Source organism: Pteropus vampyrus, unplaced genomic scaffold (assembly GCF_000151845.1).
Source record: "Pteropus vampyrus isolate Shadow unplaced genomic scaffold, Pvam_2.0 Scaffold170, whole genome shotgun sequence".
Taxonomy (NCBI): Eukaryota; Metazoa; Chordata; class Mammalia; order Chiroptera; family Pteropodidae; genus Pteropus; species Pteropus vampyrus.
Genome location: NW_011888951.1, coordinates 4,239,445 through 4,263,292, shown reverse-complemented (window position 1 = coordinate 4,263,292; position 23,848 = coordinate 4,239,445). Strand labels below are relative to the sequence as shown.

Genomic DNA, 23,848 nt, shown 5'->3' with positions numbered 1-23,848 from the left:
GGACTGTGTCTGATTTGTCACTGATTGTATCCTTCCACATACCAGACACTAATTTGTTGAATGAGTTAATGGATGAATAAATTCGAGTTTTGCCAACTTCACAAAAGAGATCTAGGCCTTCAAAAACATCACTTAACAGTATTTGTATCACATGCTCCTGTCTCTTGCATGCACTTCCAGTTACACGCTGCTGTTTGATGCACCACCTGTGGCAGGGAATCAGGTGTAGATCTGGGATGGAAATCTGAAATCGATGAGAGGGCTGTGCATTTGCCGCAAGTGAGCCATTTCTCGGAAGTCTGCAATTTTGGCTCAAAATGCACGTCAATGGAGTGCTTAATGCCAGAGCTCCCATATATATATATATCCGCATATATATATTCATCTATATCCATATATATATGCGGATATATATATATGGTGGATTTTCAAAGAAAACCTGTGTTGACCCCAGGTCTTTCAGAGAAGACAGGCCGGTCCTAGCACATCCACCTCCCTGGAGTGTGGACACAGGGCGTTCCAGCGCCACATTTCAACATGATCTCTTTTCATCCCAGAGGCCCGGGGGCTCCTTCCTAAGGCCTCTGCTCCTTCTTGCTTTCTAAATTTGAAATCAGAATTCAGGACTGGAACAGACACCTCCTTCTTCTCAACTTTCCGCAAGGACCGGTCGTAAGGGTCCCTGTATACGCATTCAAAAGGAAGAAAACAAAGGATCAGAGAGGTGATCACACACCTAATAAGTGACAGAGTCAGAAGTCAGACCCACAGGGGTCTGAAGTCTCCCCCAAATTACGTCTTTACGCTCGGTGAAGGCAGTCATTTTGGCTTCTTCCTCGACAAAGATGGAGGGACAAATGGGACGATGGAAGGGTGGGTCTAAGCATTCCTGGGCACGCTGTCTGTGGGTGGACCTGAACTCTGCGCGAGGATACAGAGAGGAATGAGACGTAGTTTGTACCCCAAGGAGCTCATTGTATCAGTGAGTGCTTCTCAAACTTCTGTACCCCAGTACCCGCAGATGACCGAACATCGCCTACAGAGCCCCTAGGTGCTGGGAGGGCTGTGCATTTGCAGCAAGTGAGGCTTTTCTCAGAAGTCTGCAATTTTGGCTCAAAATGCACGTCAATAGAGTGCTTAATGCCAGAGCTCCCATATATATATATGCATATATATGTTCATCTATATGCATATATAGATGAACATATATATGCATATATATATATATGGTGGATTTTCTCTGCATACTCTCTGAGCATGCAGAGAGTAATGAGACATAGTTTGTAGCCCAAGGAGCTCATTGTAACAGTGAGTGCTTCTCAAACTTCTGTACCCAAGTACCCGCAGATGACTGAACATCGCCTACAGAGCCCCAAGGCGCTGGCCAGCATACTGGTTGCTGTAATTCCTTCCCCTTATCCAAAACTGTTGGCAAACAAACCCCAACAAACAGGACCCTCTAGGAAACTTGATACCCAAGCTAGAAATTTGGGGCAGGAGCAGGTGATGTGAGTGGGAGAGTCCGGTCTGGAAGGACGTTCATTTCTTTCTATGGATGTTAGAAGGGTGTAGTCACAAAGTAAGTGTTAAATCAATGTCCCAACTGAGGTTATTTAATTAACTGAGAATCCTTGGGGGTGTATCACTTCCACCACCCCATGTACACTTTATCTGAGAGAAAATCTGAAGAAAAAAATCGAAAGAGCATGAGTCAGACAGAGGTAGGTTCAAATGATCATAGAGGGTGACTTAGGAATGTCAAATATTACAAGGCTATGTTTCCTTCCCTGACAAATTGGGATAATATAGAAACACACTTCCATTAGATTATAGGTATCTTACAGGTACATTATAGGCAGGGATCATTTATTTTCAACTATATTTATCTAATAATTAGTAGTGTTGGGCCCATAATAGATACAGAATAGGTGAATTTCTTCCCAGAGGTGATTCAAGACCTAGTCCTGGGCTTATCACGAATGCCCTCTCAGAGTGACCTTAGGAAATCTCCTCCCACCCTTGGACCTCAACCTCCCTTCTCTTTAAGCAAGGAAACTGAACAAGATTTTCGCTAAGCTTCCTTCCAGATCTAATATTCGACACGTCTGTGACTATTTGGTACACTCCACTCCATTGCTGCTTCTAGAAGCTAATAATGTTACAGACTGAGGAGACAGTAATAAGCTACGAATCACTTTGTATTTACAGATACACAGGCATTTAGGACAGGTTCTATAAATAGCTATAATACTGTATTGCACATTTGGCCTACTTTTGCCTTTTTAGAGGTCGAGTATTTTTTGTTTTGTTTTGTTTTAATCTTCTTTTATTTGGATTGTTAAATAAGATGAAAACCGGGACAAGTTGCCACTAACATATTATGCAGCTTGAACTTTGGTGGCTAACTGCGCTATTATTGTGATTGATGAACATTGTACTGCAATCATCTGGAAGCTGCTGCCTTCCACTCAGCAGAAATGAGGTCACAGAGCAGTGCTGGGGAATTGCCATCTCATAAGCAGGTCTATTTGTCTGTCACCAGTAGAAGAGTTTGCCACTATTACATCTTACCCTTGATTCCATCTGTTGTAAAGATGCTTGCTCCCTTGGACTGGCTCCTGAGATTTAAAGAATTTGACCAGTTTAAAAAAATTTTTTTTCTTTCTTTGCCTGGATACTCAGTAGGAGAGAAAATAATATTTGATATATGTACTAAAATACTCAGAGGTCACGAGGAACTCAATCTGAAATCCTAGTACTAAAGTAGATGGATGTTACTGCCCAGAACAATAGTAATTATCCCTGACTTGTACACGACTTAACAGTGGAAAAAGCACAGCCAAAACCACTGCCCTATGAAGGCACTACTTTTTTCCATGGTCAGAAAAGTCGATCAAGTCACTTCCCCCAAATGCCCCATTGCTAGAACAGGGAGGCTGCTTAAAAGCACTGCTTGAGAGCTAGGTGAGAATTGCTCAACAGAGGCAGGTACAGGGAAAGCCAGAGCTTGGGCCTGTGAAGCATTGGGCATTTTTTGCTCAGACCAATGGGACCTGGTTGTCTTAAGAGACTGACTCTGCTAGACATCCATCAACTCAAACTAGTTTGAATCACTGAGCAATTTGTTAACAGATTAGGGACATAAATCTTTTTCTCTACTGGACTTGAAACTTGATAGCTTTGGGATTGAATCCTAACATGGCTCTCGCACTTGCTAGCTATGTGATCTTACCAAGTCTCTTAACCTCTTTGGATCATAGTTTATAAGAAATGTAGTATAGAATGTGGTGAAGAGCACAGACCTTGGAGACTACTGCCTGGGTTTGAACCTTTTTACTGTCATTTATTCATTATATGACTTTAGGCAAGCTAGAGAATCTCTTTGTGCCTTAGTTTCCTCATCTTTAAATGAGGTTGATTATAGTGCATCCCTCACAAAGATGTTGGGTGGATAAATGAGTTAAAACATGTAAAATGCTTGGAACAATGCCTAGCACAGAGTAAGTGTGACATCAGTGTTAGCTACAATGACATTGGGGTGATAATCTTCACTTCTAGGGTTTATTTTGCAAATCAACCGAAATAATGAAGGTGAAAAAAAGTCAGTTATTAGTGTCAGAAGGGACATTTAAAATTACCTAAATAACCCCCTCATTTTATAAGTGGGAAATTAAGACTCATACAGGGAAGTAATTAGTCTAGAGTCACACTTGATTTAAGGGAAGAATCCAGGTCTCCTCATTCCAAGACCAAAGTTCTGTCCTCTGCACTGCATTAAAGAAAGCAACGTCTCCATAGGGGTGAGTCTGGAGTGTCCTTTTATGTGGTCCATTAGACCTGTTGCTAGTTAATGTACTTTCCTAGGACAATGAGCTGCATTTGAAATGGAGAGAAAACTGGGGAGAGACTCTTTCCCCTCCCTCACTGACTTTTGAGGAGTCATGTTAGTGCAAGGGGAAGCTGGAGATTCAGGCCAGGGCTGGGAGGAAAGATTTTCAGGAATCATCACTAGTTCCAAGTCATTATTTCAGCTAAAAACCAAACATGTGCCATATCTAAACAAGCTGGAATCATAAGCAAATCCATTCAGTTCATTACACAGGGTTTTTTGGGGTTTTGTTTTTTTCTTTAGGTGTTTAATTAAGCGGCTTCTACCAGGAGTGGTTTCAATTCTGCTTTTTGGTAGAAGTTAAGGTTTTACTCTCAGGAGAATTAGATTGGGATTGGGACATCTGAGTTTAGTTTTCCCAATTTTGTCAGAGTCATGACCCCCTTAGATTTATTCTGCTTAGAATCGCGTTTTTCAGTTGGACTACTCAGGAGTGATTGAAAGATGGGTTGAAAAAATGGACAGGATGGAGAGAAGACCCTATGAAGAACGGCAGATGGAATTAGAACCATTTTACTTACAAAAAGGGAATATCCCCAAGGATCACAATTTCTGTTTTCAAGTCATCTAAGAGGGTCATGGTGGCAGAGGGAGTAGAGTCTGTGAGGTCTCTGACAGCAGAGCTGGTACAAATTGAGTGAGAAAAAGAAGAAGAATTTTTGGAGACAGATTTCAGCTTAAAGCAAGGAAAATTTTCTGATTATGAAAGCTGCCCAAAGATAGTGTGAACAGTGAGCTCCTGTCCCTGCCTAGAAGGTGTATTTTAGAGGCAGGGATTTGGTTGTGAGGTCTGGCAGCCACTTGTCAGGAATAGGAAGATTGAAATTAACCAGTCAGACTAGGTAAAATTTGGGATCCTACCAACTCTAAATTTTCAGATTCTGGGAGTCTAAGAACCAGTGACCAATTTCATCAAGTTCCATAGTTAAGAAGCAGCTGGAAAGCAGCAAAACCAGAAATTCATGACCTATTTCTTTGTCTTGCCTGTGTTTCTCTTTTTCTTTGTCTTTCTTGAGCTCCCTCGTTTGCTCTTTCATATAGCAAGAATCTTTGACATTTTACAAGGAATAATCTTTTTCTTTTAAGTGTGTTTCTGACTCAGCCTTTGCTCCCTCAGCATCATTAGAGAGTCTGAGCTCTCTGGAGATTAGCTCTGGCCTGTCACCACAGCAACTGCCCAGGCCCTGTGGGCATCCGTGATAACAGGCATAGGGCTTTCTGAGCCAAAGCTTGACTTGTGGTGAGAGGAAGCCCCACAGGGAACCTGATATGAAACAAGCATGTTGTGTGTGGGGAGGTTTTTCTTTTTAACAAGATTAACTGTGTAGGTGGGCCTCACTTTATACAGTTGGCCAGGAACCTGAAAAGTGTGTATATGTGTGTGTGTGTGTGTCAAATTTTGGTGGATGGAGGAAATCTTATTTTAAAGGCAGAAAAGAGATTCACTCTCCAAGTCCCTGTAGCGAATCCCCTTGGTAAAAATGGAGTCTTCTTTTATAAAGTGAATCTCTACCCACTTTGTGACCTGGCTGTTAGTCTAGTGCTGAGTGTCTATAAGTGGGGCCACATGCAGAGAACCTCAGGGGCATGCTTCCACCTCCACTGCAGGCAAAGAACAGCAGCAACTCAGCTGGCTCAGGGCTTAGGGATGGACAGAGTATAACTGGGGAAAGCAGAGTGAGTGTGGGGCCACAATAAGGGGTGATCGGGTTGGTGGGCCTTGCCTAGCATGAGCAGTTCTGCTGCAGCAGTGGCGGGGTGTCCGAGAGACGAGTGTTCTTAGAGGTGCCCAGCATAGAGGGGTCTGAGTCCAGCGAATCAGACATCTTGTCACAAATGGCATCTACCAGGCGCTCGAAGGCTTGCCTCACGCTAATGTTCTCCTTGGCACTGGCTTCAAAGAAGTCAAACCCTGAGAAGAGAAGAGAGATACGGGTAAAGATTTTTTCTTTCCCTTTCATGCTCCCTAGCCAGAACACTCTGGAACAATACAGCCAGTACTCAGGAGTGAAGCAAGGAAGCCTAATTCCATTGGCAGAGGATTCTGTTTTATGGAGATGGTACAGGGCAGGAATTACTTGCACTGGTTTTAGAATCAGAGAGATCCTGGCTCTACCATTAACCAGCTGTTTAACCCCCAGGAAATCACCTATTCTTTTTATGAATCAATGGCATGGTTTATAAATAGGCATAATTTTACCTACTTCATAGAATTACTTCAAAGACTAAAGATAAAGTGTATAGCCCTGTGCCTCACACAGAGGGAGGTCATTAGATATATTTTCTGATAGAGTGAATAGTCCAATATATGTGCATGGTACTTCAGTTTGCAAAGCACTTATCACATCCATTATCTCATTTGATCCTCATGTCAGGCCTGGGGGAAGGAGTATCCAGACAGACTCTCTATTTCACTAATGCAGACACTATGGCTTAGAGAAATAATCTGACTTGCCCAAGATAAGTAAAGGCACCAGTATGAGAAGCCTAGGATTTAGCCTTTTTGACCAGAGCTTTTCCTCCTCTTTCTCCTGCCTCCCACTCACCCCAGGTTGGGCTTTGGGAGACACCCCAAGATCCACACTGAAAAAAGCAAAGTTCCATTGCCCTTTCTACTCCCAGACGCACTGGTTTATCTCCACTTAATGGGGTTCTTCCTCCCTGAATTCCCGTGTATCTCTCCCTCCCCTCACAAACCCAACAAAAGGCCCAGGGAAAACTGCACCTAAAGCATGAGACATTCTTGTCTGTTCTGTACCTTGAGATTCTTAACATTTCCTGTGACAATGAACAGAACTTGGTTGTCCCAGGAGACAAGAAAGGCCCTCCTGATTCAGACAAAGTGGCTGCTTCCCAACTGAGGGACCTTGGCCAGGTTGGTGGCAGCCCTTAGAAGCATAAACCAACTTCTCCATCATTTCCTGGCACCAGCCTGCTCCCTCCTCTTTTGTTTGTCCACTTTCCTCTTTCCTTTCCTTCTGAGTCTATATTTCCCCTCAAAAGCTTCTCTCTTCCCTTTTTTCATTTTAGCTCTTTTTTCCTTTATGTTCTCTCTTTGGGGTCCCTAATATTTATTGAACACCTACTGTATGCCAGACTCCATACTAGGAGCTTTACAAACATCTTACTTAGTCCTCACAGCAACCTGTTGGGTAAATATAATCTTCTCCAATTTATAAATGATAAAATGAAGCCTCCAAGAGATTATATAACTTGCACAAGGTCACATGGCTGTATTAGTGGAAATTGGGCTTAGATCTCCCAAGTCCATACATAGCCCTGCCTCCCAATTTTTCCTCTTTCTCCCTTTCACTTACTCCCCCCATTCCCACTTCACATCTTTTTCTTCCTTTATAATTCTCTTTGGCCTCCTTTGCTTTTATCTGACTACCACAGTGTCTGATTCTGGGCAAGTCACTTCATTTTTCTGAATCACTTAACCTCTCTGAGTCTCAAGACTCCTCGTTCGTCAAATAGAAGTAATAACAGTGTCTCCCTGCTGAGAGTGGTTGGGAGGATTGAGTGAGATGATGGGTAAATGCTGCACAAAAGTTGCTCGTTATAATGAGTTTCTTTCTGCTCCTTTTCTTTCTTCTGCTTCTCTCACTTATTTTTCTTTTTCTCTCTTTTTCATCTTCTCCTGCAAAGAAGAGGAGTTTCTTTCCTCCTCCCTATTATCCTACTGTCCACAAAGAGGGCCAGAGCCCCCAGATACAAACAAGGCTCCTCTTCCCCTGGCCATTCCAGCTTGAAGGCACTCACAACTCCTGCCAGCCTACCTCCAGCTGACAGCTTCTCCTGTAGCCCATTTCCCAGCCTGAAAAATGCAAGCTGCAGAAGTGCCCGCTAATTGTGGAGGTGTGATGAAGGAGGCAACTGCTGACTCATTATCCTTAGGCTGTAGAAATCTAGTCAGCTTCAGAGACCCTCTAGCATGTAGCTTTTCCTTAATGAATATAAAAACTGACTCTCTGGCCTTTCTCTTATTACAAGTGACAGTGTTAAAGGAGGTGGTTGGGCTGGGGGGATGTTGCTTAGGAAAGAGGCATCAGGTAACGAAGTAAATAGGCTTAAACTATCAGTTCAGATGAAGATGAGGACACAGGTCAAGGTCAGGGGCACAAATGCCTTTTAAGGAACTGGCATGGAGGGGAGGATATGCCACATTGTGCACATGGCCAGTGGGAAGAGGTCCAGGAGTCAGACAACCCTGAATTTGAATATAGACTCTGTCAGCTACCAGCTGTGTGACCATAGGCAAGTTGACTGATCTCTCTCAACCTGTTCCCTCATCTGTAGAATGGGGTATATATTACCTACCTCATAGGGTGGTATCGAGAATTAAATGCATGGAAGTATGTGAAGTGATTGGCATGTGGAATACATGGCAATTCGCTTTCCCTTATATTCCCAGCCCACCTTTGTCCCAGCTTCCTTGCCCCTGCATTGTCTCCCAGGACCTTTGGGAAAACCCTCATTTTCGTCATCATTCATTGTCAATCAGTAACCCAGGTCTTTCTTGAATATTAACTTTGCACCAGGTCTTGTGATGAGTGCTAGGGGCAAAGGGAGACCCAATCTAATTGTGGAGAAAAGACGCACTAATCAAGTGTCAGTTCTTCACATGTGCAGACTCCTTAACAGTTCACAAATACAATTTTAAAACAACCTTGCGAGGGGACCTGAGGTGAGGCAAGGGTTATTACTTGTAATTATCAGATAGGGAAACCAAGGCTCAGAGATGGGGCATAAGCCAAGGCTCTATCCCTTATGCCCCCTTGTCTCCCTCTTAGTTAGAACATTGGCAGAGCACACTGTAACATTTCTAACCCCAGTAAAGTAAACCAGAGGCTGTGCAGAAATGCAGTGGAGGGAGAGTGGCAGGGGAGGAGAGGGGGAGGAATCTTCCAGAAGTTAATGAGGATGGGAGCCTTTAAGGCCAGAAATGAGCAAAGAGCTTCACCTAACTGACTTCTCATTCTTCAGGACTCAGCTTAACTAGGGCCTCTCTATTCTCCTCTGTGCTTCCCTCTGCCATAGTACATAGCACATGTTACCCTGCAAGAAGCCCGTTTGAGAAGGAGCTCCCTGAACAGAGACCATGTCATTTATCTGAGCCCAGCTGGAGTAGGTGCTTGGTGAGTACAGGTTGAATGAATAGATGAATGAAAGGAGTGGGAATGAGCGTGGAGGGCGCAGTCGAGGGGATGTGGACAGTGAAGGCTATAAGCACTCAGTAAAACTAGCATTGCAGTTTCTGCACTGGACACGGGGGACACTGAGGTGAGTCAGACACAGTTCCTACCTTTGAGAAACTCCTAGTCTAGTGTGGGAGATATAGTGATAATATTATAGTGGTAAGTGCTGGAATGGTGGGAGGCCAGGGGATTTTCAGGCCATGAAAGAGGTACTTAAATGAGCCTGGGGGCCAGGGAAGGCTCCTTGAGAAGCTGATCCCTAAGAAGATATCAGCTAGATAAAGACATGTGATCGTGAATATATATGTGAGCACATACATTGTGCAGCATACCACACAGGGAAAACAGCATGAGGACAGATAATGGGGCAAAAAACCAGCCATGGTATATGCTAGAATGACCATAGCAATTTGTTATCATTAGAGCAGAAAGCTCTAATAGGGAGGGATGAAGTAATAGGTGGCTAAACATGGAGAGCTCATATGTCATGCCAAGGACATGTCTTCACTGTCATCTCCAAGGTACCCAAGGTATGAGAACTCTGATTCAAGTAACTAGCTCCTGGGCCTAGCCAGCTCATGGGTCTCTTTTGCTAGCAGAACAATTCCAAATGCACCCCCATGCAATTACTGTCAGTCTCCTTGGAAGATTCTTCATTAGAAGGCCCAGATAGTAACCTTTTCCTCAGCTTCATTAGTAAGGATTCTCAGGAGCTGAGAATCTAGTGAGGTCAGGAAGATGACAACTAATTAATCAGACTAGCCCCACCCCACCCCCCATCCCCCAAGTCCTTTCTTCCCTATAATTGGCTTCAGAACAATGGGGTTTCTGCTGTCTTGAGTAGGGCCCAATTCTTTACTGAATCTGATATGATTCCTTCTACTCTAAAATGATCATGTTTACCCATCTGGTCCAAAGGTAGCAGTCATAGACCCATAAACCTATAGACTGTATCAAAATTGCCTGCTTCTGAATTTGACCTCAGAATTCTATTCAGAAACTTACAAACCAGCTAAACTTACCTGTCCTCATCTTGACATTGCCCAAGAACATTTCCCCTTCACTTACATGTTCAAATCCATTCTCCATCCTGTTCTCATACCTCCCCATCTCCATCATATGTTAATCTTCAACTAATACCCTTCTGGTCACTGATGATTTTGACAAGGACTCACTGTCTTCCTTTCCATCCAGGCTTGTTTTCATTCTCAGAAACTTTGGGTTTCACGTGGATGATCCATCCAACACCCTAGACTCTTAACTTACTGATATCTCCTTTCCAGCAGCCTTCTCTTTAATTTTGCTGCAGCTATATTCCTGTCCTTATAGGTTGAGCTATTTTTACTTGCATTTGTGTCACCGGAACTGACAGAAGTTTAATTAGTACAATGTCTAGACTTATCGGCTTAAAACCCATGATCTTGTATGGTTTGGCCTCTGTCTACTTTTCCAGACTCATATTCTTGGCTCACACCACTCTCCAGAAACATCAGCATTTTCTTATTTGGTGCCTTTGCTCATGCTGTTATTCTCTAGCTCCTCCTCCATTTACATCTTTATACTCATCCGTGGAATCACTGATTCCAGAGAACCTTCCCTTTCTCTTCCCATTCTAACTCCACAACTCAGAACATACAATGTACCTCTCCCCTGCACTCCCAGGGTACCTTATATGATTGTTTCAGTCACATCCCAATGGGAAAATAGAAATCTTAATATTTAATCCAGAAGGAACAGGTTATACAGGTGATAGAAGAACCAGAGGCCAAATAGAATAGTAAAGAAACCCAAAGATTATCAAAAGCAAGAAAACAAAAAACAAAAACAAATCAAAACATAACAAAATAACTATTACTGGGGCCAAAGGAAGCTAAGACCATGGGAGCAGGAGTCAGAGGAAGAAAGCGGCTGCTACTGGTGGAGGTGGCTAAAGGGAGTGAGGGGTGGAAGGATTATGCAGGTTTCTCCCTTTTCTCCACCCGCAGTACCTGCCAGTGTTTCTCCCTGGCTAACCCAGCCAGAAGCCACTGTCACAGGAGCCTGCAAAACATAGTCTGCAAAGGTCAACACACCAGAGGGGGTTGTAGGAGAGAAGCAGAGCAGGAGAAGGGTGAAGAATGACAGCAAACAAGCTAAAGACTGGCACAGACATCTACCCAAAGGATATTGAAATGATCTCTCTACTATTTTATTTCTCTAGTCGATGAAGATTTTGAGGGCAGGGAACTCATTCACCACTCTGTCCTCAGGATCCATCACGTGTTCAGTGATTGTGGCAGATTATTCACTGCCCTACCTGTAGAGGATTTTACATTCCTACAGATTGCCAAGTGTCTTACAGTGCGTTCTTGTGGAAGGATCCCATCTCCCCACTTTGTCAACATCAGATTTGATCGTGTGATTTGTCAATGGATGTGGGCTTTGCAAATCTTGCCAGAAGCTTTAATAAACTTTGTGTGGTTTAGCCATCCTACACTGGATCCTAGAGTAAGAAGACACATGGAACTGAGTCACAGCTGACTTGCAGTGACATGTAATGTAAATGGGAAATAAAAACTTTATCATCTAAGCTACTAACGGAGGTTACGTGTTACCGCAACATAATCTAAGGAAATCTCACTAAGACTGTGACAGAGTAGAAATTTGAAGAGAAACTATGGCAGGCTTTTGTGGAAGCAGCCCTGGATGATACAATGGGAGCCCTAGGATTTTGAATCCACAGGCTGAGTTTGAGTACTAGGCCTACCACCTGCTACCTGTATGACTAGAAGTTATATCATCTTTAAGTGAAAGAAATAAAGACACAAAAGTGTGGCACAGCTCATTAAGTGCAAGAAAACACAAGTGGTATGGACTCAGCTTCTTCAGTATAATGGAGCTGATGATAATGTAACCTTCCAGGCTAGGAGGGAGGGTGAGGGTCACAAGAGAATGGTTGTGAAAGCACATTGAGAACTATAAGTCACAGCACCAAAGTTAGGTATTAGCAAATGCCAACTAGGTCTTTGTTTCTCTGCAACTAGGCTCAGTGATACAAGGTTTCAATTGTTCATTCCAATCCAAAAAAAAAAAAAAAAAATTATCAAGCATCTAAAATAAGCAAGGCAGTGTTCAAGGGTCTGTGGAGTCTGAGTGATGAGTAGAAATTGTGTGAATTGAAATCATAGAATCAAAGACGGATAGAGCCAAACAGACCTTCCCATTCAACTGTTTTTTAGCGGAGCAAAATGACACCCAGAGACAGGAAACAAGACGCTCAAGGCCACACAGTAAACTAGTGGCAGAAGCAGAACTACTCAGTCACCTAACTTCTAGTCTAGTGCTTTTATCACTACACTTTGCTGGAGTGAGTGAATGTGTGTGTTTCAAAATCACATTTTAAATGAGTATCTCCTCCCCTAGTAGGCAGGATCACATTTACCTTTTACTAGCCTCCCTGGGATCTGGCCAGACCCATTCCCAGTCAGATCCAGGAAAGGGACAAGAAGCTCCTTTCTGAAGGGCACAGGGAAACAGATGCCCCCAAATGCCATGCCTTCTGGAAGAGGAGTCCCAAAACTCCTCCACCCTCCCAACAATCCACTTACTTCAGCATCTTTACAACTTCACCCATGTCTCAAGAACTTTGAGGATATAGAAGACCTGTTGCTACTCATAGCTGTAATAAATGCTAGTTGGTGGCCATATCTATACTGTTGGCTGAGTGAGTTGAGAAAAGCTAAAACAAAATCCTAAAGAAGAATCCCATAAAGCAGAGCATGGCACTACTGCACTGGAAAGCAGACCACTGAAACTTACTTAATAGACGGCATAGCAGATGAATAGGACTGGGGTGGAGATGAGGAAGGCTGAGCATCTTCCCTCACTGTTCCCAGACCTGACCACATCCTTGCAAAATTCTTAACATGGTCCACAAGATCCCACGTGCTCTGGTCCCTGCCTACCTCTCCACTCTCCACCTCACACTCTTCTCCCTTGATTGTTTAGTTCCTGTGACATGGCCTTCTTTCAATCTCATTAGTGTTTCAAGCTCTAGCCCACATTAGGCTCATCCTTTTTTTGTTACAGTTTTATTGATTACTATTCACATACCATACAATTCGCCCAATTAAAGTGTACAACTAAATGGTTTTAGGATATTCACATAATTGTGCAACCATCACCACAATCAATTTTAGACTATTTCAGCAACTCAAAAAGAAATCCCACACCCACGAGCTATTATCCTTCAAGCTCCTCATTCCCCTCAGCTCTGAGCTAACCTACTTTTGTATCTTTCTATATTTGCTTATTCTAAACAGTTCAAATGAATAGAATAATATAATTTATTTTAAAATTTGTGATTGGTCTTGATGTGGAACACTCCCCTCCACCCTCCGCTCTGCATACTCACTATTTGCCTGGCTAACTTTTTCTCATACTTTAGTTCTCAGCTTAAGTGTTACTTTCTCAGATCGCCAATCTAAAATTAGGTTTCTTGATCTTTTTTTTTTCTTTCTTTCTTTATAGCATTTGTAAGTTGTGTTACTTTTATCTGCCTGCCGTTCCTTCCTTTAGGGAACCACTATTTTAAACAGTTATAGTGGGACTGTAGGTTATAATACTTGCCTCCCCCATTCTGGGACAGACATGTAACTCACAGGTGACCAATCATAGTCTTCCCTGAGATTAATATATGGTGGTTGGGAGAGAGAAGGCTTCTTTTTGCAGGAGTTGGACAGATATGAATCTGGAGCTGCTATCACCCATCTTACCCATGCAGAATTTGGATACAGAAGGAGGCTGAAGGGGTAAGCAAAGCTGAGAAATGGAGAGTGCAATTGAGTCCTGGGTTTAGTGGACTTCCCAGCTACATGAGTGGATAAATTCTTTTTTTTTTTTTTTTTTAATTAAAGCTAATTTGACTTGGGATTTTATCACTTGCCATAACAAGAGTCCTAACTCATGCAGAGCTTAACACAATTTTTAACTGCTTTATTGAGACATAATTCACCCATTTATAACAATTAAAATTATATATTTATTTGTATAATTATTCGTTTAATGTCTCTTTATCCATTAGTTCTATGACAGTAAGGATCATAGCTGTTTTGTTCACTGTTGTATCCTAAGTGTCAAAACAGAGCCTAGCCCAGAGTATGTGATCAATAAATATTCATTTTTCAATGAGTAAGTGAATAAATGTATAAATGACTGAATATCTACCCTGCTGTAGGTGCCTGGGATAATGAAACAAATTAGACATAACCCTAGCTGTTCTCAAAGTCTCACAGGAGAGAAAAACATGTAGGTAGAAAAGTTCTGGTAAGCAAGAGAGGAAAGCTCGTGAAATTGTACAAGACAGAGATGGGTTACCTTGGCCCACCCAAATCTGACCAATTCGTTAAGGCCCTCTTCAAGTGCCTCCCTAAAACCTTTTACTAAGAATTAATCTCACTTACATCTACGTTCCTACATAAATTTGATAGATCTATACTGCCTCCACTACTTCCTAACTGCACAATTATGATCAAGTTATTTGATCTCTCTGGACTTTATTTTTCAGAATATTGTACATGTCCTATAATACCTACCTTAAAGGGTTATAGTGAGAAATAAATGAGATAATAAATGCAAAGTATTTTATACAATGCCTGGTTCAACATATATCACCTATTATTACCATATTTACTCTATAGTGAGGTTAAGTAGTTAAGAGCACAGGCTCTGGAACCAGACTACTGCTTGGGTTCAAATTCTGACTCTACCTGTTACTAGCTGTGTGACCTTAAGCAAGTTACTCAACTTCTCTGTGCCTGAGTTTTCTCATCTGTTAAAAAAACAACTTAAAGTTAAAAAAGGGTGCATGTCTGAGGGTTTCAGATAGCCTGAGGTCACCTAGGTGTGGGCTTCACCACATGCTTACTGTTCTATGAACCACAGATGAATGGAGGCACTTTCTAGACCTGAGAACCTCTGTGATGGGGTAAGGACAGCACGACCCGAGGCGACTCAACCTCCCTATTTATTAAGCACCTACAGTTTGCTAATTTCTATTCCAGACCATCCTGGGGAATAGGAAAGGGGAGAAAGAAGTATAGGATACTTCCCCGCCACATACACACATAATATAAATATAAATATATAAATATATATAACACACAACTCACACTTGTGTATTCTACAGTATGTTATTCAACATACACAATAATATAAATATATATAACACACAACTCACACTTGTGTATTCTACAGTTTACCCACTGACCAGCCTAAATATTGGTACTATCACTTTAAACTCCTTCTCCTGAAAATTCACAGCACTGTTGTGAGAAATACTTAACGGAGACTGGCTAAAAGCTAAGCAGTATGTCCATTCTTCTAGAAGATTTCTCTAAGGTGCTTTTACATTGGATTCCAATACAGAAAAGAAAAGGCTTCTATTTTAAGCAAGTGTAGGCAGGAGTCCTGCCGTAGGGCCCCCGAGACACACCTCAGGCACCAGGGTCTCAGTGGAGCACAAGGATCAAGATGCTTTAACCTTGGAAAAAGAGCATTACTGAGCTGCATACTTAAACCACATTGTTTCATTCCTTCATATAATTACTTTTGTTGTGAGTTGTATTTTTGGTGAGGAAGCGTCAGTTTACACTGAGAAAACCTGTAAGACATGTTCAGTGTTGTAGTTGCTATAAGGATGTTTGATATTAAGGATGTTGTCGCATACAGCATATAAAGTCTGCTCTACAGTTGCCAATGAAGAGCAGTACTTCTCTGAAATAATGGAATTGTTTTCATCTTAAGGACCACATCTGAACCATGTAACTGATTATATTTCCTTTTTTGCAATGGTTGTTAGGAAGCTCAAAGCCAATATTTTGGCCTAACTCTTGCACGTGCCCAAGAATTTACAACATACATACTTATCTCACCCCTGGCTTCCTCTTATTTTCCTCCTACCTTTACTTTCCCTTGGCTTCAGTTTTCTCACTTATTTAGTTTTTTATTGATGAACTATGATAATTTTATAAGATACCTCAAATCTTCTGTGGAAGGAGCTGGTAAAAAAAGAGTTCATAAACTTAAGTTTTACTTACACATTCAATGTAACAAAATATACACATATCATGAATGATGAATTAGTTAAAACAAAGCCCATACGTACATCACGCAAATATAAAACAATACACACAGAGCACATTATGTACATAATTCACAATCACAATACACCCTTAAGGCACACTCCCATGCATACACACACACATACAACATGAACACACACATGTCGTGTACACACCAAGCTGCTCTGCAAGGAGCCGGCCCTTTTCAGTGGGAACAACCCTTTCTTCTTCCATATCACACTTGTTCCCCACCAGGATAACCTGCGCATTGTCCCAGGAGTAGGTCTTGATCTGAGTGGCCCTAAAGAGAGACAGAGAGAAGGCTATAAATGACACTTTCCTAGGCTGAAAAGGACTCTGTGAAGCTTGAAGAAACCAATTCCCTTCCATGGGGATAGCAACACCCAAGTTACTGTCAATTAATTCAGCTGACGACAGACAGACAGATACCTACCCCTATCGGCTGTCACAGATGCTGACACCTGAGCCTTAGTTGCACATCTTACGTAGCTCTTTGGATCCCTCCTCTAAAATGTCTACCTGACTACATCCTTAAAAGCTTTCTCTGCCCTCTTCCACTCCCCACTAGCAATGCAATGAAGTCTAGATCCCTCGTTAGGCGTTTAAGACCATTCATGTCCTATCTCTCCAGCCTCATCACCTTCCACTTTACAAACCTTCTCTCCCATTCCCCAAATGCTTTTCCATGGCTTACACCTTTGCCTATACTAGGAATTCCTTTCCCACACTGACTCACCCTCCAGGGTCCAGTGCTAATCCCACAATTCCTTACAGAGAGGCTTCCCCAGGCCGAGCTAGCCTCTCCCTCCTCCTCTGTGAGTCATAAACCTTCACCAAGGCCTTAGATCATGAGTATTTGTAGAAACCAAAATGTCAGCAGTGGTTTCCTTCACACACAATGATGATTATATGAAACTTCTAAAAAAATAGTTTTCTACACTTTATAAATTTTTGAAAGTAAGCATGTTTTATTTCTATAATTAGAAACAAAATTTTAACAGAGGGAATAAAATAGGACCCTTATATATTGTGGAGACATCTTTTTGTGGGGATGGGCGTAACTCTGTCCTCAACCACTCCATCAGGTAGAAACAATTACTTTCCCTTTTGCTCCCCTACGTGTTTACTGTAGCTACTGTTACATTTGGCTGAACTTATCTGTCCTTCCTTTGAGGGCAGAGACAGGCTTATTCATCCTTGGAGTGCCAGCTCTCAGCACAGAGCAGAGTAGTTGTCGGTGAATGTCTGATGAATGAATAAACCAGCAAATAGTTAATCCTGAAAGTATAACCCTATCCTGACATTGACCCTCAATCTGATTCAATCCTAACTACAACCTGGATCTATTACTGGTGACCCTGTTCCTAAAGCTGATCCCACCACCAACCTTCTCTTTAAGCTAAGAAGCCATTCCCTCAAAAGATGGGATTCACTTAATCACCATTTGTTGCAAACCAACAAAGAGCTAGGTTCCATGCTGGGATTTAGATGGCAGGTGGGAGTTAGGCTGGGATCAAGTTTTTCAGAGACAAAACTCAAAGACCAGGGCTTGGGAGAGATGGCCGCTTAGTTAGTCTTCAGCCTCAAGGCAGTAACTAGAGCCAACTCTCCATATTTCCCCATGCTACTCTTCCTGTCATTTTCCTCCTTCCTCCCACCCCATCCACTCTCAGCTCCCAGATTAGCAACTCAGGTTATTCTTGGAGGAATCATCACCAGGTGTTAGAGTCACTGTGTTCCTGAGGCAGAATGAGTATGAACTGATGGAGAAAGGGAAGGAGGTCAAGACCAACAAGGAATGAACAGTGTGGAGACACTTAAAGAAAAAGCTAATCACTCCATGGGGACAGGTGGAAGGAGCAGGAAGGAGGGGATAAAAATCATGACTGGAGGAAAGAGAGAGAATAAGAAAGAAAGAAAGAAAGGAGGAGAAAAAAGAGGATTACAGAGAAGAGAGAGGAAGGGAAGGAGAAAGAGGAAAGGTAGAGAGAAGTTGTTAAAGGGAACGGGGAGAAAGAAGGAATAAGCAGATGACAGTGAGGCTGAGAAAGAGAACACAGGCCATGAATGACAGACACATGGGTGGCCCCCTGGACTCCTGTTCAAAACAGGTGGGGGAGTGGGGGAATACAGCAGGCAGCCTGCAAGGTCACTCTCGATTCAAGGCTCCAAGACACCAATAGTGCTCCACATAGTCATGGCAACTGTTCCTGGGGAGAAGGGAAGTCCACAAAGGGCAGCTGTTAGCAAAAGGGTGCAGGAGAAAAGCTTGGCACTGGCCAGCACTGCTGCTGTGTGCCTGGCCTGCTCAGTCTCTTATTCTAAAGAAGAGCTAAATACAACTGCTCCGCCTTCTCCTATCTTCATTCTTTCCACTCTTAGGGGCAAGAGTTCTGGCGCCTCCTTTTCACTGTCCTTCCCCACACGCTTCCTTCTCCCTGTAAGTTATGCTCCAGGAAGAAAGATGTAAGTTGTTCAGATGTTGCACCTCTGGGGAGCTGTGCTGATTTCCATTGTAAATTGAATCTTTGCCAAGTTGGACTGGATGCGCTCTTGGACCCCTGACCTAGCCCAAGAATAAACTTTATAGAGAAAGCAGTATGTGAACTCACTTAGCGATGTCCAGAATGACCTTTCCAAAACACTAATCTAAACCTGTTGTTTCCCTGTTCAAATGTCATCACTGTGGGATAAAATCCAAACTCCTTACCCCAGCATACAAAATCCTTCATGACCTCTGCTCTTCCGATCAGCTCATCTACCTTCTTGTCTTTGCACATCTATATTCTTTTCCTGGAACATTCTTATCTATATCTTCTCTGGCTAACTCCTGCTCATCTTACAAAATGCAGCATATGTGTCAGCAAATCCAGGACATCTTCCCTGACTCCCCAAGTTGGGTCAGAGTCCTCTACTGGGTTCCATAGCCTGGTGTCTCTCTTCATCACTGTAACTGTCACATGATATTTTCATTGCCTCCTTACTGATCTGTTCTCTCACCGGTGAATTCCTTGAGGCCAGGAACCATGTCTATTTCATCCAGATTTTTGTAATACGTACCACAGGACCTACGCATTAGGTTTTCTTGAACAGTCTGGTGAATGAATGAATAATGAATGAATGAATGAATCTCATACCAGTCTTGGACAGCATTGAAGGACTCCTCGTTGGTAATGTCATACATCAGAATAAAGCCCATGGCCCCGCGGTAATAGGCTGTGGTGATGGTCCGGTACCGCTCCTGCCCAGCTGTGTCCTGGGTGGGAAAAGGAAAGAGTCAGCCTCCTAGAAAGTCTACTTTTGTTCCTAGAAAGTCCCCAGAACAATTAACTAATAATTCAAGGTATATTTAAGGAGTATCTATTAGTATCTTGTATTATACTTGGTAACTAGAATATAATGGTTTTTAAAACCTCATAGACATTATTAAGAAAATTATTAAAATCCCAGTAGAAAAATGGGCAAAAGGAATAAACAATTCCAAGAAGAAATGTAAATGGATATTTATTATTATGTAAAAAACGTTTTAACTTTATTTTTAATTATAGTTCCCATTATAGGCAAGACTGTGCAACCTCACACCTGCTCATGGGAATGGAACTTGGTTCAGTCTTTCTGGAAATCAATTTGGAAGTGTCAAGAGCATTAAAAATATTTGTATCCTTCAGCCCAGAAATTTTCTTTCTAAAAACTTGCCCTATAAAATTAGAAAATCAGAAAAATACCTATGCATAAAAATGTTTGTTACCACTTTATTTAAATAGTGAAAAAGTATCATCAATTCGTATATTCAACAACAGGAGAGTGGTTAAAATATAAGAATTTATTGCGTTTATTTTTGTAAGAATATTTAATTACACGGGATAATGCTTATATGTGTGATATAATATCAGTTTTGTAACTATATGCAGAGAAGAAGACTAAAGAAACACATCAAAAATTAACAGTTATCTCTATATGAGAAACAAGAATTACTAGGACTTTAATTTTCTTCATGTATTTTTATTTTCTTTACAATAAGCATGTGTTACTCTTACATAAGGAGAATAAATAAACTGTTTACCAAAAAAAAAAAAAATGACTAAGACAATTCCTTATCTCAAGCAGCTCACAATCTAGTTGAAAGGACAAACATGTAAGCAAATGAACAAAAACAAGACCAACAGCAAGGTGTTATTTGGAGCACACAGGGATGCTTCACAAATGTCCATACAGTCTTTATGTGAGGGACGAGCCAATCTTTCATTACAGATTTAGAGTGTGTGATGTTTCAGCACATATAAAACATTTCCTCATATATTAGCTCATTTAAATTTTATGAAATCCCTACAAGGTAGGTGTTATTAGTATTTATATATTATCATTGAGAATGCAAAAAAGCAGGCAGAGTAACTGAATTTCCCAAGGTCTCAAAGCTGGCAACAAAAGCTATGCCTTAAATCCAGGATTTCTGATTCCAAGTCCATTGCACATACTCCTATACCTCAATCAATGAAAGATTTATCTACAAGCACTTATTGAACACTATCTATAACGATAACAACAAACAATGGGAACAATAATAATTACAGCATCTCGTTATTTGTACATATGTTGTACCTCTTATCCACAAACCTTAGAAAAACCCTGTAGGGTATATATTATTGCTCCAATTTACAGATGAGGAAACTGAGATTCAGAGAGATTGCCCTTAAGTGTAAGAATTGGGATTCAAAACAAGTCTGTCTGACTCCTACACTTATTATAGTATACTGTTTTGGCCATGAGCCATACTTTGTGTGATATAAAAACAGAATAGGCAGTATCCCTGCCCTCAGTAAGTCTCAGTAAAAGAGTAGAAGTGGCCAAAACATGCCATAACAAACTGATAATTAGCAATATATGGTAGTATGTCATCAGTACTAGATAATTTGTATAAAGAAAATGTGTCACACAAGTCAAGTAAGGCAGAATCGTGGTGGTTTTAGGTAGTTATGGAAGATACCAAAGCAGAGATAGTGTATTAGTTAGGATAGATTGGGTTATTCAGTAACAAGCAAACACAAATCTCAGCAGCTTAAACAAGGTTTTATTTTTCACCATTGTTACATATCCAATAAGGGTTGGCTAGGTGCTCTGTTTTTTGTCTTCCTTATTCCAAAATGAAGATTGATAGAGTAGCTACCAGAGGGAAAGAAAGTGTGTAAATCATGTGTTGGCTCTTAAAACTTTCACTTTTACCATTTCACTGGCCAGAGCAAGTCACATGTCCACACCCAAGAAAGTACAATCCTATATGTCCAGGAGGGGAACTGGAAATGTGATAGACAGCAGAATGACTTCCACAGGTGAATCTGTGCCAGAAGTAGCACCTGAGGATGTTCTTATTTGGCAATAGAAGAACAGGGACTTTTCTAAAGAAGAATTTCCAAGCAGTGAAGTGAAGAAAGGGTATTTTGGCAGAAGAAAAAGTTGTTGTCAGTGAATACTCCAGAAGAATGTAAGAAATGATGGGAAATGGGAAATGGATAGGTGATGAAGCTAGTAAGAGCTTTGAATGCTCTGCTATGGGCTATGGACTTTATCTTTTAGGATCAAAGATTTTGAGGCAGGGGAATAACATGATTAGATCTGAACTGTAGACAAACAATTCTGACTGTGATGTGGAGAATAGACTAGAAAATGAAAAGATTGGAAGCAGAAAGGCTAGTTAGGAGATCTTTGTAGTGGTTTAGGTGAGACCTGATCAGGATTTGAACTAGAGTAGTAGCAATAGGGATGGAGTAGAACCAGATTCAAGAGGTATTTAAGAGGTGAATTATAGGGCGTGGTGACAGATTAGATGTGAAGAGAAGAAATCAAAGATAACAGTTATGTTTATGGCAGGGCTCAGCTTCCCCATATCCTCATCAATTCAGCTCTGCCCAGACTTGCACAATGTTACTCAGCCAAACAAAATCTGCATTTAACACACCCACTATCCTTGGAGAGCATATGAATCACTATCTCCTTTTCCTTGAGCATGGTCTTTGAGTATCTTACTCTTCACCTCAAGGAGCTTATCAGAGTATTTCTTCTGACCATATACAGTACTTTTCCCTAAGAGCTCTGGCAAATATAATTTTCTCTAGCTGGTGAGTGAGTGAATGGACGAATGAATTAATGAATAAATGAAGAGATGGATGAGTGAGTGAGCAAGTGAGTGAGCGAGTGAGTGAGCAGACATTTAACACAATCTTAGGCCCTACTGAGAGAAATATTCACTGTCTGCCATATCTACAAAAAAGCTGTGTGTGTGTGTGCCTACGAAATAGTGCAGCAGTATTTGATCCACCCCTCCCATACTCTTGTTTCTGCTTCCTGAGCTCCTCAGAGCCAACACTATAGATGAGACTCGCCGCTACCACCCCCCCCCCCCCGCCAGATCAGCAGGCTGGAACCTTAAATCTTGTCCTCTAGAGTTTAGAATTAAGCTGCTCTTCCAGACTGGTGATCTAGAGGCCCAGGCAGGATTTCTGAGCAACTGCACTGCCACCAGGTCTCAACTCTCCTCACTTTGCCTGCGTTATACCATTTCTCTGGAGAGTTTTTAGTCTCCCATCTCTGCCTGAAGCCTGGCCTTGTGTCCCAGCTCTTTGACAGAAGAGTCCTGTTAACCAGTTGTTGTCTAATTAATTGGAACTCCTGGTATAGAATAATAAATGAGCTTGGACATGGAACCAGTTTCATCTCTGTACTTTCAGTGCCTAGCACAGGGCTGGGCACACAGTAGGGATTCAATCACCACTTGCTAAACAAAAGGCCATATAGTTTTGAGGTTAAAAGCATGGTCTCTGGAGTTAGACTTCTGAGTGTGAATCCCTGTTCTACCACTTACTATGTGACTAAGGGAGGCAGTCGCTAAAGTGGCTCCCAGTGATCACCATCTCCAGGTATTCATACTCTTGTGTAATCACCTCGTTGGGCAATTACCTTTTGGGGCCTTCATTTCTTTGTCTATAAAATAGGAATAACAACAATGCCTTACTTCATAAAGTTATTGTGAAGATTAAGAAAGTTGTTACATCTAAAATGCCTTGAACAATTCCTAGTATGGAGTAAGTGCCTGATAGGCATCAGTTACTATTCTTGCACTTCCAGAGTAAGCCCCAGGAGCAGGTTCCCAGGGTCTGCCTGCCTGGAGTGGATGAGTCTCATGCCACAAGTCACTTCCATTCAAACCTGCCCAGGGCTGCCTCCAGCCAAAGTGTCAGTGTAAAGCTTCCATCAAAGAGTAGCAAATTGCCAGACAGAAAGGGAATGCATGAGTGTAAGAGTTGAGCAGGCCTTGGCTTAACTCCCATTCTGCATTCACCACCTATGTGATTTTGGACAGCTTGGTTTTTTCATCTCTCAGGCTCTGTTTCCTCACATTTGGAATAGAAACGATAATGCCTACTTTGTAGGGTGTTTGTAATGAAAGAAGGTATTGTTTTGTTTTAGTTATTTTTACTTATTTTTTAAAATAATTTTTTTTTTATTTTTCAATTGCAGTTGACATACAATGTTATATTAGTTTCAGGTATATAACATGGTTTTTAGACATTTATATAACTTACAAAGTGATCACCCTGATAAACGTAGTACCCATCTGACACCATACATAGTTATTACAATATTAT

General features: G+C 41.6%; 1 protein-coding gene across 1 annotated transcript in view; it reads right to left on the bottom strand.

The window, feature by feature from the left end:
• Positions 1–2,036: 2,036 nt before the first annotated feature.
• Positions 2,037–23,848, bottom strand: part of RAB3B (RAB3B, member RAS oncogene family) — a 60,050-nt gene continuing 38,238 nt past the window's right edge. The window contains exons 3-5 of the mRNA XM_023536828.1: positions 19,346–19,464; positions 16,364–16,488; positions 2,037–5,801 (exon numbers count right to left, since the gene is read on the bottom strand). Coding sequence (XP_023392596.1) covers positions 5,614–5,801; positions 16,364–16,488; positions 19,346–19,464 — 432 coding nt within the window. The 3' untranslated portion in view covers positions 2,037–5,613. The remainder of the gene's footprint in view (positions 5,802–16,363; positions 16,489–19,345; positions 19,465–23,848) is intronic.